Source organism: Triplophysa dalaica, chromosome 24, assembly GCF_015846415.1.
Source record: "Triplophysa dalaica isolate WHDGS20190420 chromosome 24, ASM1584641v1, whole genome shotgun sequence".
Classification (NCBI taxonomy): Eukaryota; Metazoa; Chordata; class Actinopteri; order Cypriniformes; family Nemacheilidae; genus Triplophysa; species Triplophysa dalaica.
In genome coordinates, this window is record NC_079565.1 from 4,652,528 (window position 1) to 4,670,686 (window position 18,159).

Consider the following 18,159-nt stretch of genomic DNA (forward strand, 5'->3'; position numbering starts at 1 on the left):
CTACGTAAAACACACGCTTGTAAGCGTTATGCCTATTGCAGTGTCCGTTTTTTGGCTGATTTGATCTCTTCTGCAGGTGCGTCAGTTTTTAATCTGCCCAGTAGGTGGGACTTGATGCTCGGAGCATGAACCTCTCTCTCTCTCTCACACTCTCTCTCCCGCTCTCCTCCAATTGCGCTCTGACGCTTTAGTCTTCAAGTCGGAGCTCCAACAACCTGGAACTACGCGCCAAACCTAACCGAGGAGACGGGGTAGCCCGTACCATGCAGCCCGGAGACGAGGACAGTCTGGGGCCGTTGATTTTTGACCCCTTTCTGCATTGACGGAGTATTTTCATCTCTTTTCCTTTTACTGCAATCTCGTTTCTCAAACATACCTTCACTCATCCACGCACCCGTGCGCGCGCTCTCATCACCAAACGGATACCCTGACCTCTTCTCTCGTTTTCTTGGCTGTTGAACATTAACCCCCCAAAGGAGCTAAAACAGGAGCTAACGGGAACACCTGGAAACATGGATTTATTCTCCGTTCCACCCCGCGTTGGCTGGTGGAGGGTCCTGTTTCTCCTTAGCATCTTCCAAGATTACATGAGCTCAATGCTGCACTGCCCGCCGACCTGCACTTGTTCCGTCACGGACATCCTTTGCAATAAGTCTCACAAAGGGAATTTCTTTCCCCTTCTGGCACTACAGGACTCGGTGAGCGACGGGAATACCACCAACAGCCTTCCGGACCTGTTTGAGAACATCTCATCGATGTAAGTCAAGCGCACAAGTGTCCGTCACATGTTGAGTCCATGTGTGTGTTGAGATAAACTCTCAAGTCGCCCACTCACTCCAGCCTTTGCGTTAGCGTGTGGGATTATTCTAACTTTAATGATGCACAGTCGACATTAGGCTACCTTTTAGAGCCTGGCCAAATGTTTCTTCGCGATGGATTGATTGCATATTAGGGAATGTAAAAGATGATGTCGATATGATAAAGCCAAGAACATAAAACTAAGTATATTGTGTTAATACGGAGTCTTGCACGCTTGTAATGAAGCATTAACAGATGCTGCGTTAAAACAAACGGACCTTCAACATCTTTGGCTTCACTAGAGCGCAGAAAATACATGCATCTTATATTCAGCAGGAAACATAATTGGTGAAAACGAAACGCAACATCTGATGTGAACCGGATCGGTTCTTGTTTTTGGCTTCACTGAGAGGCGTCTTTATTGAGGCTGCTTTGTATTCATGACAGGAATGCCAAAAGGAATTTGTCACATTTGCGCACGCGAAAGGTGCATTGTGCGTAAAGATAGACGAAAAATGTTGCACAAGTTTGAAGTCGTGACAGAGTAATATTACAGTGTGTAGTGATAAAAACACTCGGTTAAAGTGAACGGGGATTAGAAAATTCACATGTTTTTCCCATTCGTTGAAAGGTTGAGATTTTTACGCATGTCCCTCTAGAAGGTAAAAGTCGAAAGCTACGAGGCATATAGAAAGAAACAGTAATGCTTTAATGGAGTAAACTCATTACGGGGTATGATGGTCTTCTTGTCCCTGATGGTTTTTCGGATAAATAACGGGGGCTGCATAATGGCCCTCGACTGATCGGAGCAAATAAATAATAACGCCTCAAGCAAAGACAACGTTAATGTTGTTTTCTTCAACGGGGCCTAACCAAGTAGCCTAATGACATTCTGAATAGAAAATGCTATTAGTTTAAGAGATTAAAACAAATCCACCGCCTCTAAGTTTTTTGCTTCATTCTGCCAGAAAATGTTCGCAGAGACATTTTTTGGACAAACTGCAGATTGATATTACGTTTTCATTATGCAATGTCGGTAATATAAGACTGCAGATACATCGCGAAGGCAAATCGAGACAGATCGTGTTATTTCCTGCGGAATCATTTCAACGCACTGAGAACAAATGCGCGTTTGGTGGAACAAAAACCCAATTCATGATTGATGCTTTGTTGAGATTTGCCTGGAAGGGATGCCATGAAAACCTTATGTGTGATGGTTTCATTTCTTCATCGCATTCTATAAGGGGGGCGGCATGATCCTGTATGCAAACTATTGCACGCACTCAACAGTTTCTTTGGGAGACGTCTTTTACTTTCCGAATCCTGTCACTTTCAGGCCACTAGAGGGGATGGTGGTAACCTTTTTCAGCATCCGAACTGGAAAGCCTTATAGTTACTCATATTGCGTATGATTTAGTGTGTTTGTTTAGTTTTTTTTTTGTTGTGTAACGAATGTGTGCTTGTCCTTTGTTTTAGCGATCTGCTTTATATTTTTGTACTGAACAGATTGTGCAGCGCATGCGCTTTAGGCGAACCGAGATCAGCACCCCCCTGACGCTGGACAGCTCCCCTAAATCGGTAATCTATTGCGCCATTCTTAGTTGACCCTGCAGAAAGATGTCGACATTTTTAGTGAGCATTCCCCGACGAGTCATCAACCCACTTCTATTGTATTCATTCGACCTTGACCAATTTACAGATGAGGTGGATACTCCTCCAGTCACCTGTCCTCAATACTTTTGGAATATAAAAAGTTATAATGTTTGATAAACATCTGATAAAAATGATAATTTCAGAACAAAAATGTCAGGCTTTTGCCTAGTGATCGAGGATAATCTCACATAGGAAAGTTGTCTTCAGGGCTACATAGTAGTAGTTCTTTTTCACAAATGCATTTTTAGTTTTTAAACTTCTAATTCCTTTAAATTCTATCCTCCAAAATGATCAAAATCATCATATATTTGCAATGGCTCTTTGTTAAAAACACTTTAGCATACAACAAGGATAAATGTAAAGTGTGCTAGAGTCAAGGTCTTTTTTAGGAAAGTGCCTGTGCATTCTGCAGAAGACATGTCATTTACTCTGTGCGTCTAATTCTGTGACAAAAATAGGTTAATACTAAGTTTCTAAATAACTACAGCTTGCTCTGTTTTAGTTTTCTGCCGTAGATGTTTGAAAAGGAATGTTCCATTTTCCAGTAAATAAATATGACTTTGTTTTGATTTGCAGTGGTACAAAAATTAAGATCATGTCCTTAGCTGATGTCATAAGACTGTATAGTGGCTCATGTGAAAAAGCATTCATTATTTATAGCTCTGATGCCATAGGATTTGTTGTTATCAAAAGTATTCGGAGTACAGTTTTGCTTGCTTTGATTGTTGCTAGCAATGGAAAGCTAAGCGATATGTCTTGGTTACAAGTTAGTAGTGTTATGGTCTTCTGTTTGTTGCGCATCATTGTAATAGAGTGCCCTTAGTGTATCTCATTTGTTTTCATCTAGGATATCCATTACACTAATTGACTTTTTGGTACTCTCTACAATGCTATTTCTGTATTAGCTTTACTGGTCTTTTATTTGGCTAATGGAATGTCACAATTCATGGCCAGAATATATAGTAACTACGAGCACCTCACCTCAACCCTTTTGTCTTAGAAATACGAGAAATACTTTTTCTGAGAATGTCCTCAACAAGAAAGCGTCTAAATTCTATCTTGCCAGTGCGTTCTGTTTACTAGGCAAGGTGTGAGTATTATTTTCTTATATGCAGTTTTTTGAAAGCTGAGAATGCCATGAGTCTAATTTAGAGTTATGACCGCATTCTAAGCAGAACCCATAGGCTACTGGTGCAGGAAAACACGTTCTTATTTTTGATTGTCCATTCAAACCCCATTCATCTATCCCACGAGTCTGTGTCTAGACCAGCATCTCGGCACCTAATTTCGTGCGTGATTAAAATAAGAGTGGATTAGGAACAGTTTGAGATGGGCCTGCTTGAAAATTACTCCCGTAAATCTAAATGGCGGTACTTTGCTGGGATCTCCGAAGCTCAATTACACCGAAGCTTTTCAGAAAGCGTTTTCAAAGTAAAGCAGCCGTTTCAAATCGGCACCTTTAAAAGCCATCAAGAATGGCAGATACCTGCTGATAGATGGCAAAGCCATGGAAAATAGGTTGCTTATTGAAGAACATTTTAATGAGAATTCAGAAAGCTTCTATACAGATGTTTTCGCTCTTCGCTGTGCATAAGGAAGACGTTTTTTTCTTTTAACGTTGCCTGCCTGCTTGATTGCTGCTTTCAGGTAATCAAACAATAGCTTCGGGCCACAAATGGATCCATAATTACACGCCTTATGTGACTTTCTCCCTTGCATAAGCACGAGGGGGGAGTATTTGTTGCTGTTAACTAGTCAAAATGTAAACTAAACGTTCTCAACGTCGATGCTCTTTTTTTCTAACCATCCGGTTCCATAATGCTTCACAACCTATGACATCCGAGGCTTCTTTTCGCTGGCAGGTGCGGTTTTGCGGAAGGCCAGATAATATCAGTACGGTTTGTTTGGTGGTGGCTGTCGGAAACCGTGTTAGAAGCTGTGCAATCATCCATGGCAAATGTTGTGCTAGGAGAGAAAGGTGAAGAGGGTTATTATCTATCTCGGATGAGAGTGCTGCGTCTAAGGAAGAGCAATAGGATCTCGTTTGCATTGCCTTTTTATGCCCGATACCCGGGTTGCGATACCCCTGTGGGAAAGGTCATGGAGATGGGAGCATGGTGGAAGCGCTTTTTGATTGTTTTGTGAAATGCATAGAATACCGATTGACTGTTTTGACGCCACGGTTGTGTGGATGTCATGCAAACGTGTCGGGCAAAGCAAGAGCCAACCTTCTAAAATGTATAGTGCTGATATAAAGGAAAGCTTGGTTTTGATTCAGAAATGAAATGTACTTTTTGTTATATACTAATTATTATTCTATACTCATTTTTATGCAATACTAACGTACTTATACTAATCTTTTAAATAAATTTTTTTGAAGTAGGCCCGACTGCTTTGAAGAAGTTTGAATTGTCCCAACGCATCGTTTTTTTTCACTTTTTATTATTGCATAACAAAAGTGTTTGGAATCAATGTGTTTTGGGTCTTTTCAAGTACACAAACTTTCACTCTTGTTATGGACTGTGTCAAGTCAAAGCAAGTCTGTTTTATTTACAAGTCTCAGATCAAAAGAAAAGCGTTGTTTGTATTTTTTGTTGCCCCGGTGCTTGTTGGATGACCTAAAAACTATCAAAGTGTAGCGTGCATCATCGCTAAAGTTCTTATTGACCTTTTTTCGACCTTGAAAGCTTTGAAGGTTTTTTGTTCATCATTCTGAAGTGATGTTGGCGATTAGGAGTCGCATGAATGAACACATCTTGTACGTCATTATTTCAATATTATTTTAGCACAGCAACCTTTTAATGACGTACTAATAGATGGAAAAAATGCATATCCGTCGCTAATGTGCAAATTATAGATTTAGAAAGAGACGCATTTTGAAATACACAGCACGTTGCTATTGTCCCTTGTACAGTAATGGGAGTTGTCCATTTCTGTGACCTCTGATGTTCATAATGTGTCTGGAGGCGCTGTTTATGATAACCATAATGGCAAAAAGATCAATAGAGAACAGCCAGACCTAAAGACCCCCACAGTGCAGAGGCAGATATGAATATGGCACACTCAAGGTCCTGTCGTGCCCTCATAATCGAGATACTCTTCTGGTAACAGGGTTGATCCAGTTTTCCATTTTAAATATTGTACTTGAGTGCCTTCGGTCATAAATAACCCTGGTGTGTCGGTGCCATGTAATATTGATCAGAGATTCTTTTTCTACCATTAACCTGAGCAGCTCGTGGATGTTTTGAATTTTAGGTGGCCTTAGTGGCGAATCTACATTACATTTTGGGTTAGTCCAAGACTAAGCTTATGTTTAATCTAAGACTACACTTTAAAGAACACACTTTGTGTGTCACATAATAGGCTGTAGTTTGTGTTGTAGCTGTTAGATTAAACAGTCTAGACATGAACAATAAAGTTCATTTAATACATTCAAAAGACAGATCTAGCTGGAGCTTCCCGGTTTGTTGTGACACCAAATAACGGTAGGGTGCTGAGGTAAAATGATGGCCGCCGTTGCGTCGAAACAGTGTGGTGCAAAAATATGTGCGTGCCACCCCCCCCTCCCGCTGCTTCTACAAATAAGTAACCCAGTGCTCCGTCAGATCCCACACTGTGAACACTTCTGTTTGCATGTATGATGGGGTATCGTTCTTTAGGTCTGTATCTGTCTTCTCAGCTGTAGGAATGACAGCCGGAGATCCCAAGGTCACGTTCATGTTAAAGTTTAACGGGAGGAAGAAATGCAATGATGATGTTTGTATAGATTTGGAAACATTGAAGTGTTTGGTCATAATGAGCACATGTGCTCTGTTTCTTCAGGTCATATAATGCATGCATGCATTTGACTTTTTTGTCTTGAGGCTTTATTTTCCCTTCGAACAACATCTGTCACTTTGAGTTTGGAAAAACCTTTATTCATAGCTCAGTTCTGCATATGGCATGGAATAAAAAAGAGTGTAAATCTTTCATCACTCAAGCTGCTGTCGTTGCTTGTCAAAAGAAACATCGTAAAAATGCTAACATGGTTTATTTATTTTACTTATTGTATTTACGTACTCGCTCGACAACTTTTTATTGTATAGCCAGTCAAACTTAATAATTTTAGACCGGAATGAAAAAGCTGTAGTGCGAACCTGCTGAGTGTAGTGCAGGGTAAATCTTGTTTGGTAGTTTATATATTTGAATGTATATATTTAATGTATTGTGAAGCACTTTGGGCAATGAAGTTGTGTTTAAATGATCTATATAAATAAATAAAATGTTCGAGACCCGGCGTAGCATGATGCCACGGCAACGGCATTATCCATCGAGGACACGTACAGTCGTCCCCTTCGACCACGTTAAAATATTGATCACTCTTTTCCTTCAGCACGCTACTGCCCCTTTCTCTTTGTGAGACGTAGAAATGAATTCGATTTCGTTTCTACTAGCGAAATTGTAAATTGACGATTTTTTTGTGGCTTTTTACGCATGCTATTCAAGGCAATTTTTAGTAGATGTCGATGATGAAAGTTAATGAAACACAAGCACATCCCACTGAGTCTCCTAATTCAATAGAAATTATTGATTGAGACAAAAGTAATGGAATAATAGTGACAGTGACATTTCAATCTAGAATATTCCGCGCCTCAGACGGCAGATAATACGAGAGAGTGGGTTTTGGGTTTCAATCACGGACATGTTGGAGGTAATTTCGCCTGCTGCTGTTTTAGATTTTCTTCGTTTTTATTCTCTCTTTCTCTCTCGCAATCTTCAACTTGCACTCATTTTTTTCTCTTCCTGCTTGCTGCTGATCTTTTATTCATTGCATGGCTAATGAAGCGCCTGATAGACTGTAGAACAGTGCGGATGATCCCGAGCAGTTCATTTCTTGGTTAGCTGGCAGCCGGGCGTCCACAGGTTGGCGGTAGTGGCGTTTTTAATGACGTCCAGTGCTGTCCTTTTAAAAATTACTTCCGTACCAGGCGTGGATATGTCGTTGCATTTAGTTGCAAAGTATCAGACACCGATCTACACAAGATTTAGTCTAGGTTGGAGTTTTTTGGGTCATAAACACATTTGCTCATATGCATGCCGCCCAGGTGGTTCGCAAGGGATATTTGGCCCCTGCTGGTGGATGCTGTAACTACACCCTTTAGTTTAGCTTTCTACAATAAAGTCTCTTTAGAACTAGCATGTATTTTGTTGGAATAAAATATTTATTTTAGCATCTACTTTTTTCAAAACGGCTGATTTTGAAAATATGTCCAGTGACTATTTCCGAGTGGTACTCCACATTGTCTCTAGCATGTTTTTAATCTCTCAAATTTCCTTTAGCTCAGTGGTAAGAGCATTGCGTTAACAGCGCAAGGTTGTGGGTTCGATCCCAGGGGATTTCAAATACCTATGTAAAATGTATAGGATAAAGCAATGTAAGTCGCTTTGGATAAAATACATGAATGTAATGCCTGAATGAATGAACTATATGTTCTACACTTGTGGAGCATATAGCAGAGTAAATCCATGCTAGACTACAAGTACAATGTGTTGCTCATTGCTATTCACCGGCTGTCACAGCAGTAGGAAAACAAGAGTGGGCGTCACAAATGGGATTGAGCTTCTTATAAGGCACCTGCGCTAGCTAGGCGGATGTGGGTAGGGTTTAGCCGCATATCGCTGCTCCCTCATGTTTTTTGGGGGGGTCTGTTTTGGATTCCAGAAGAGCTTTACTGTGAGGAGAGGCTAAGTGGGATTTTGCCTCTATCGCTGGCATTTCTCGGTGTAATGAAATGTTTCTTCCAACTGCAAGCGGCTGAGTCTCTATAAGGTCATTGTGCTGATGTCTTGAAAACTTGTTTGCAATCCAAGTCCTAGGACACAAATATAAATGGACTGCCTTCTCATGCCGATTCTGTGTCTGCCGGTAAAGTACACCAAGAACGCTATGGCAAAGCTTACATTTAGTAGGGTTATGAACGTTGAAATGTTGAGAGAGATCTTTCTGTGAATAATATAAAGGTTTCATTAACATGTAAAGTTCACAAACATGCTTTGAAATAAGATTTAAACCCGTACAAAATCTGCACGAGTATTTACATTTATTCATCGGCAGTCGCTTTTATGACCAGGCTGTTTATATGTATACTTTTGTGCCTGAAGGTGACGTCCAGAGGTCATGTTTGTACAATATTTGAATTTAGGTTTGATTTTAATTAAGAATAAACCATAAAGAATTGAGTATGTGTGTGTTACATGTATGAACAAAATTGAGAAAACTTATTCAATTGACAAAACTAAGAGGCAAAGTACAGCGTGTCAGAGATTATAGCATTTATTGTAATAAATAAGAAAGCATACAAATACTCAAAGTTCCCGATGCTTAGCCTAAATTTAAACTCCAAGCACAACTACACAACAAGCACATTATCTTTAATAATTTGTTTGAATAGAGGATGAAGACTTTAGCTGGTATGGTCTTTTGATTTGTTGTTAGAACATTGTTTTGATGTTGCTAGGATATTCGCTTTCTCCCCCTAGTCTATTCTTCACCCACACCAAGAAAATAAACAGTTTATAAAAGCAAAATACATATAAATAAATATATATACGCCTCCAAAAGAATCATTGTGGATCAACCGCTGCCATTATCGTGTTTTCATTATGATTTAAATCGGCCACTTTCCTCACCACATATGCAACAGAGGCCCGGGCTGTGGTCCTGCTGTTGAAAAGATGTTGCCAAGCTGTTTTGTCTGATAATGAAAAGTTTTCAAGCTGTCTAACAGGTGCTCTGACCTGGCGATCCCATTTATGAGAATCATTTTGGGCGTGCGGAAGAGAGTGGCCAACATCCAAGATCTACAGGCCTAATTACCCAGCTGCTGGTGAAGATTTTTAATTTCCTAAAACAAGAAGGTAGAGAAGCATTTCTGCACCTGGCATATCTGTCTTATACATCTGTGAGTTGGTCCCGAAAACGTGGCTGAATGAACGTTCAGAGTAAAAGTTTCTTCAAAGTCGCATTTGAGATCAAAGTTCAGATTTATCAGACTGGCCGCTCTTTAGGGATTGGATGGAATTGTAAGAAATGTAATAATTCTGGTTTGGACTCTGATTCCCCTCGATGATTTCTAATAATTTAATCCACAGTGCTTTCATTTAAGACTTAAAGATCTCAGACTTAAACTTTCAGACAGGCTGGTGCCCAGATATAATCAAAAATGAATGTAACTTTTTCTAAATGTGTGTTCACACAGTTTCTATTCTGTCCCTCGATCGGTTTTACTTGTTTTTACAAGGTCTCAGTATGATAAGAGACATAACTTGATCTCAGATCAGCGTGGAAATTCTGGCCCAGACTGCAGTGGAGGAAAGCCGTCCAGAGGGTGTGGGCAGTATTCCTCCTCCACCGTGAGAGGAGTTTTAATGAGAGCAGAGCCGATGCATGTCCTGTGCATTCATAAATAGCTCTCCACCCACGTCAGGCTCCCTTCATCCTCCATCCAACAGCCCACGGATCTGATATCAACAAACAGCAAACGCAATAAAACACTTACATTAAAACGATGGCACGTATTGTCGTGCTAACATGTCAACACGTCCTTTTAATTATAAAACATATAAGAAGGCTTTAGGAGGTTGCTGTAGCACATGACGGATATACACGGCCCTGAAGGCATTCGGACACATAAACCAATGTGTGAAGACATTATGTAACAAAATCTTAAAGTGTCAGCTCCAGATAAATCAAGCTGAAGGTTTACTTTAAATTTTACTTCAGTTTTTGGAGATATTTGCAGCGTTAGTCAAGGGGATTTTAGTTAATGTAGTTATTAAAGCGTGGACATGTTCAATGAAGTTTGACTATTAGAAAGTTTGTCTTTCTTTTGAACACTGTAACAATCATTTTTGTAATTTGTAACAAATTACCATTTTTCTTTAAGACTGCAGCATGCATTTGGGGTTTATCATGTGACCCAGTTTGTGAAAACCTGGTTAAAGTCCCCAAATCTTATTGTGAGATAATGAGCACCAAAGTTTGATTTTTAAGCATTGATTTAGCTCTGATATCAACTTTTGAAATGATTTAGTCAATATTAAATATATCAAGGTAACATTTTTACAGAATGTTCTTTACATTATGTAGGATGATTTTATGTAGAAAACAGTGAATCACAAGGAATGACTTTGTCTGGGTTTTTACCATCTGGATCACGAATGTATGGATTTTGCTGTGATTGGCTGACAGATTCACATTCACAATATAGTTGGATTTCCTTTATGCACATCTTTTTTTACAACTATGTCTTCTTTAAGTAATTGTTGACAAATCAAAGTATGTGTTTACAGTTAGTTGTGGTTTCGTAGAGGTTTTTCCTACTGGTGTTTTATTGGCTTGCTTTGTATTTTTCCTTAACTGTCTGGCTTCCATCAAGCTAAAGCCCATTCAGATACTGAGAGAGAAAGAGAGGCTGCTTTACACGTAATTCCTTTTTACTCTGTAGGTCTTTATATTGTTAGCATGGACAGTTTTTTTCCGTCGAGCACAAATGACGCGGGCAGGTCGCGCCCTTTAAGTAAAATGCGCAATTATACGACTGTAATTTGCCATAATTAAAAAGGGAGAATTGATAGGAGCGAAGAACATCAACAATGGATATTTAGTGCACGTACTTTCATAACTAATTCATGGGGATATCTTGTTTTAATTAATTCATAATTGCTTTGGAAACTTGGAGAGCTCACCACTGTTACTTTTCTCCCTAAATAATTACAAGCATGTCACCCGATGGGATGTTTTAGATTGGTAATTTGAATTTGATTTAAGCGACTTTTTAAATATTTCAAACCCGAGGAATAAAAAGTAATAGAACATTTAAAAAGGACTGAGCGTTTAATACCCTGATAGGTCTGAGCTATTAAGGGGGGCGTAAAATTTGATTTGCCAATATTGGCGGAGAGTAAAATGAGGACGAATAACTATGGAAATAGGTTTGGTTTATCTTTCCTGGCCACCGGCAGATGCATATGAAACATTCAGTGAGGTTGTATATCACAGGTTTCCCACGGGGATGTACGACCCTGATGAATTATGTTTGGTTTTGCTCTTACTTGTGATTTGATCCGATCTTTGTGATCTAATTAGTCAAGATGAGAAAATGTTCAAGGGACACTCATGAAGGTTTTTTGCAGAGACTTTAGGTTCGATAGATTTGTCTTGTGTTTGGAAGGGCAATGCTGCTGATTGGCTGGAACCGTTGATTGACAGTTGTGCCAAATGCTGAATTTTGTGTCTCGGTTTGTGGAAGAAGGGTATTGCGCAGAGGCTAGCTGAAATTATAAAGCTTTTGCTGACGTATTCTCTTTCTGGAAAGCTTTAATTGAAGGTCTATTGAGAAACTGTAACAAAAAGAAATGATCTCACTGCTTAGCGGATAAGTTTAACATTCTTCTTTCTTAAATCTCTCTGTTGAAGGAAACTCTCCATGACTTTATCACGAATACCCACTGGAATAAACCAAGCCAGGATCGTGTTTTAAAATCCAACCCCATGAGTGTCTGACTCAGTCTAATTGAATTCCTCAAAATGAGAAGATGATGCCAGAAGCTCCCATCATCGGTGGAGAACACATGGGGTTTGATGGCAGAACCCTTATGTGCTTCTCTTCCTGTCGCGTCTCGTCTTTTACCTTTCAGGATTAGTTAAGGAGATGGAGAGGGTGCAGGTCTCAGCGGAGCTGTTCTGCAAGGAGTCGTCTGGGTTCAGAAGCTCATAGTCATCTTAATAATTGATAGTGGTGCGAGATTTGATTAATTCATGTCAAGCCTTTTGAATCAGTTCACCAAAGCGATCTTTATGAAATCCAAATTGTCAATTCTTGTTTTTAAGGAAGATTGTAGTGTTTATTATAATGGATTTATCTGTGTACATCATTATTTCCAAAAATCCAATCAATTCCCAAAGGAGTAAATCAAGTCCCGCCTTACATTTTGTTTCTCATTCTAGAAGCCATTCAATTGGATATTTGTCGAAACAGTGAAGAAAAGACTTGCAAATTCTATTTCATGCCAACTTCACAAGAATAAAAGCATATCAATAGGCGTGTCACAATATGCCGGTGTTGTCACCGTGATACCTAAAGCAACGGTTATCGATTCTGTGTTAATTTTACAGTACACATATAATATAGTAAATAATTAAGCCTCACTTTACTTACGTATGTAATAAAGAAAGAGAAAACACAAAATACCCTCAATTAAAGATGAATTTGACTGATAGAATTATTTTTTAAGTCTATAGATATTGCAATACTATTGTTGTCATGAATTATTTTCGCAGCTATGACCGTTTAGTGAAAATCTGATGTTGTGAAAGCCCTACGCTAAATTGCACCCAGGACTTTTATTTTGTTGCATGGTAGTTGTTTAATGTAAATAACTATTTCTTGCATCAAAAACGTATTGAATAAATATCTATCTGTTTACTTTGTCAAATTATTTTATTTAATAAATTAGAATTATTTTTATTTATTTTATTTTATTTGTATCCTTTTAATAACAATTAATTTTTAAAATGATTATTTGGCGGTTACCCGCTTACAAACTTAAGCAAATATTAGCTTTTTTACTAAACCAAGAGCATTTGCGAAATCTTTTGTTAAATACAAAAACAAATATGTGCAAATGTTTTTAGTGATTTCAAAAATATGTAAACTAAATTAGTTAAGTGGTAGCTGTCTGTATACTTGGTTCTTGGGCTTTTGTTTTAGATGATGCACACTATCCCAATGGTATGTCCAGTGGAGGATGAGTGTGTGCATGTGTGTAGGCGAGGACCCTGCTGGGAAATAAAAGGAGTCAAAGCCCACCCTCTGTGCCCCCTCCCATGGGTGCCTTTTGTGCAAGACGAGGGCAAACCCATTAAGTTGTGAGTTATTTCTGACCGGTGGTATTGACAGCATGTTGTTTTGCTTTACCTCGTCACATTCGAAGACGAGAATGAAGCCCAGGTTGGCAAGATTATGATCCGAGGAGACACTCTTGTTTCAGAACACTCTGAGAGGCTGTGGGGGTTGTGAAGAGCAAAGCTGAGGTCATGCAAGCTCTTTAGTGATCATTAAATGCTACGCTTTCATTATATGTGTAATGTCCTGTATGTGAGGCGTAATAGAATGTTGCTATGCAACAAAAAGACTTTAACAACTGACTATGGGTGCTAATAGTTGGTAATGTCATCTCTTTAATGACATGATTTTCTCTTTGAAAGCATTGACGTGAAATTGAAACGTGCTTCAAAATATCTTTTGTGTTCTGAAGAAGAAAGTCATCCAGGTTTGAAATGACACGAGGGCGGGTAAATGATGAAAGAATTTTAAATTTTCGTTAAACTAGTCCTTTAGATGTCCAACCAAGATCTCAATTGTGTCTGTTTTTGTCTCCTCAAGAATTTTAGTTTGACACTTCAAGGAATTATAACTGAGCACTCTATTAAGTCTCCTGAGCCGTGGAAGAGCAACCTCAGAGCTATAAAACTTTCCTCTGGGCACACAAAGGTGGTCTTGCCAGACAACTTCAACTCAATTAGATATGCTACTTGGCTACAACACACTCCAGGTCCACTTAGCATGAAGCACTCGCTACAAAAAAACACAAATCCGGTACGCAGTTTCATCTGTAACGCAAACATTGAGTGTAATCGTTAGTTCTCTTTCACACAGTCGTTCGGCTTTTGTCAACAAACCCTCAAACGGATCACTTGTCCACTAATCCCAAATTCCCACTCCACGTTTTATTTTCAGCGTGCTTTCATCACGGTACCTCAAAATCTTTGTGACTCGGTTTAGTGAAGGCAGCTACCATCCTCCATGCTAACTGACTCTCGAGAGAATGTCATCAGTACGACTTAATCTAATTTAGAGAGCTAGACCACCCCCCACCATTTCCCAAACCCCCTTTATGAACCCCACCCAGATACGACAATGAGATTACTTGTTTGCCATCATCTTTGTTTTAAGCATAAACAGTTGTAGCTAGGAAAGACCATCTTTTAGAAAAGTGATTATTCTGGATGGTACAACAATATTTACAGTAAAGAGTACACATCTAAGTGCATAAAAAATAAGACTATTTTAAACAAACAATTTGTGATGCAAACTTTACTTCCGACAGAGCTCCGCAAAAAATCAATAACTGTTGAGTTGTTTAAATTTAAATTAATACTATTAATACACAATAAATGTTAATACAAATTAAATATAAAATGAATTGTTACATTATGACCAAACACAGACCGGAAGTTAACTTCAGGCCAGGAGGGTGCGTACGATGAAACCGTCTATAAAGTTAAAGATAAGTAAATATTGCATTCTTACATACTTATTTCTCTTCTGTCTGCATTGGACTTCAGTGCTTTGTGCATTTATATTCTAAACTCGTACTAAATTTGGAGTTCGGCCAAACAAATATATCTGATGCATTGACCTAATGTTACAGTGCGCAAGCCATTCTTTCCCTGAATAGAAGTCCCCAAAAATATACGGGAAACATTTAATTAAAAACATTGTTTCTTGGCCCGAAGAATTTCAATACGGTATCATAAGGTACATTTTGGGTCATTTAAAATATTGACTCCCCTTCAAATATTCAGTTTAGATTTCCATTTATTTCTATGGAAAGCAGGACATGATCTAACCAAAATCATATCTTCTCCATGTAGACGTGCTTTGCATAATACAACACTGGGCTTTCATCATTAGACCGGCATGTTGTTGATAAAAGATGGAAAATGAGAAACATGTGGCGTGTGACAACGCTCGGGATACGTTATTGCCGCTGCCCTAATCTGAAATAACACGCCGTAATATTTGGAATTTATGTGCCACCTTAAGATTCACATAATAGACGATTTAGTGCACATGCCGTAGAGCAATAACAAAGCAGATTGATTTTATGAAATGCAATTTTTCATTCAGCTTTCTAAAGCTGCGAGCAGAAAAGAATGTCGCCGAAACGCACGCTGTTTCCCTGTGGTGGCCACTAACAAGTGTGCACGCACTCTGAGTGCATTGGAGGGTTTGTGTATGTGCGTATTGATGTGTGAGGGATAGAATTAGTGTGTTTTGATCCCCATTCAGCAGAATTTATCATGATCGGGAGAAGCATCAGGTTTAGTTTAAAGTATTAAAGGGATAGTACACCCCAAAAACAATTATGTCATCATTTATTCACCCTCATGGCGTTCAAAACCTGTCATCGAGTCTTCTGTAAAAAACAAAAGAAGAGATTTTTAAGGAAATGTTTCAGTAGTTTTTTGCCCAAACTATGTAAGTCAATCTCGCCAATGTTGTTTAGAGACCAGCATTGTTCAAAATATCTTGTGGCGACCAAGAAAGCCAATTTGTGGGTCGCCTCAGTCATATTTCGTGCCGCCTCAGTCTCTGGACAAAATAATGTTGGGTGTCTTAAATAAAAAAAACAGCATGCATGCTACTAACTGACTGTAATTTTAACTGCAGTTGCATCACTACGCCACAATGGAGGCGCTGTTTTGTTAACCATACTAATATGGTTTGTTAACCATACCAAGCCGCTGAGGAGTCGCAGTACTATTAGAAGCTGTATTAGCTTTATTTCACGGCTGTTCAGGTGAATATTGTTTCTTTTGCATCCAAGAGCGATTCATGTCTTGAAAGGTTTCCTTAACCTGCTGTAAATCATTGTAATGTTTTAAACTGTGAAGTTGGCTCTTTGAATCAACGTTATACTGCACACAGCGAGTTCGCCAGCATGAACACACATTGTTATCAGAACGACTCACAAACCGATGACTCATTTGAAACGCTTTGTTTGAATAGTTGAAACTATTCCATGGCGAATATAAGAGAACAGTGAATCATTCAAAGCTCAGTGAACCAGAAGAGAATGCAGGACGTAAATGAGCTTTGCTAATTTAGTAAAACTAATGAATTCTGTTGGCTATTGTGGGCTGAAATGTTAGTTGAAATGATAAAAAGCTTATATTTGATTTTAAGCAACTTTTCTGTTGGTTGGATACATTTTGTGTTTGATATAACTTAATAATTGTAATTTACATCAAATTATTTGAACTTTTATATTAGGGATGGGCACGAGTACTCGATTAATCGAGTACGATCGATCATGAAAACAATGCATTTTTTAAATTAAAAAAATTTCATTCTTTCTGATTAGTAATGCGGGTATTTGGGGCGGTAGCTTGAGATTTGTTTGGTTATCGCTGCGAGAAATTCGGGTTGAGAGACAAGACCGGAGCACAGAGGGAACATGGCTTCTAATATAACGCGCACCGATGTCAGGCAAAAACTTGACGGAAATACAGTCGAGTGTAAAATGTGCACCACACTCGTCTACAAATCCACAACGAGTTCGATGCGTTACCATCTTACATTTAAACACAAAAAATCTCATGATGCCGAATCCACTACCAGCAGTCAGACGAGATTTCACCGTCAGACAGAAATGCGACACAGGCAGGGCAGAGAAGATGATGGGCAGCAAAAATGACAGTAAAAGACTTGCTGCTTATAGTTTTGTTGAAGATGAAGGTTTTATCCTTTTAATTAATTACTTTTAGTTCCACTATACTCTCCCGTCGCGCAAAACAGTCACTGCAAGGATAGATGCTCTATACGAAAAATGCTCTTGTTTACTGATAGACAGTCTGTCGAAGCCAGCGCGGGTGGCTTTAACCATGGGCTCGTGCACCTCGCTAATCACTTAGTCGTATATGACGCTAACCTGTCATTAGATAAATGAATGTGAAATTCACAGCACAGTATTACATACGCAAGGATTTCAGGAAAGACAAACAGCTGTGCACATTGCCAACTACCTAAAAGATGCAACAGAAAAGTGGCTGTTAAGGTCTGAAAAAGAAAAGGTAGGTTATCTTTTTGGAAACCAATCCAAAATATTTATACAAATTATAAGACAGATATATTGATGGGGACAATACTGTACAATACTTTTGTGAATTTTGCGGGGCTTCAGTTGCCGTTGTTTTAAAGTGCAATGAAGAAGATGCATGATCAAATCATTTTCATTTTTAGGTAAACTATTCCTTTAAGTCAAATTGGTTTATAGTAAGAAATGTTAACCAGTCCAAAAATGAAATGCATAATCGAAAACAAAAATGTAAAAATTGTACATACCTCACTCAATGACTAGAACACTGTTGAAAGGATCAGCTTAAACTAGTATGAATCAGATACAATATAAAGGGGTTTGGGAGGTCAAAGGTACCTCTCTATCAAATCTAAGCTTACACAGCGCTGACAATGTCTTCTTGCTAGTTCGTAGGCACCATCAATCATTTAAAGGTGCCCTGGCTCTGTCGGCGGGCTTTCAATCACGGTATTGAGTTATGAGCAGACCCGGGGTGCGTCTCAATCACAAGCTCTCCGCAGCCAAGTCGGGTCCCTTTCAACAACTGTATGCGCAAGCGGGTGTGTGTGATCATGATGGGTCCAGATGGGGTTCTTTGCGGAACTCGCCGACATCGTGTCTGCTCTTATGACTCATCTCTTTCCACCCACCACTCCAAAAACACACACGCACATTAATCCGGCATCACGCTAAGACGCGGCGCTGAATCCCTCTTCCCCCTCACAGCTCCGGTTTTTATAAGTTCTGGAGGCAGGGTGAAGAAAATACTGATAGTGTTGGAGACAAACTGCGGTGGTCCTTCAA

At 39.1% G+C, this 18,159-nt stretch overlaps 1 protein-coding gene across 2 annotated transcripts in view; it reads left to right on the forward strand.

Moving 5' to 3' along the window:
- The first annotated feature begins 222 nt into the window (after positions 1 to 222).
- The window catches only part of ntrk3a (neurotrophic tyrosine kinase, receptor, type 3a), a 159,689-nt gene continuing 141,752 nt past the window's right edge, over positions 223 to 18,159 (forward strand). Inside the window, exon 1 of one of the 2 annotated variants that reach the window (XM_056740254.1) lies at positions 223 to 757. In XM_056740254.1, the coding sequence (XP_056596232.1) occupies positions 513 to 757 (245 nt within the window). In that variant the 5' untranslated portion in view covers positions 223 to 512. Of the gene's footprint in view, positions 758 to 2,273; positions 2,377 to 18,159 lie in introns of those variants that run through there. The other variant, XM_056740255.1, reaches the window with a different exon arrangement.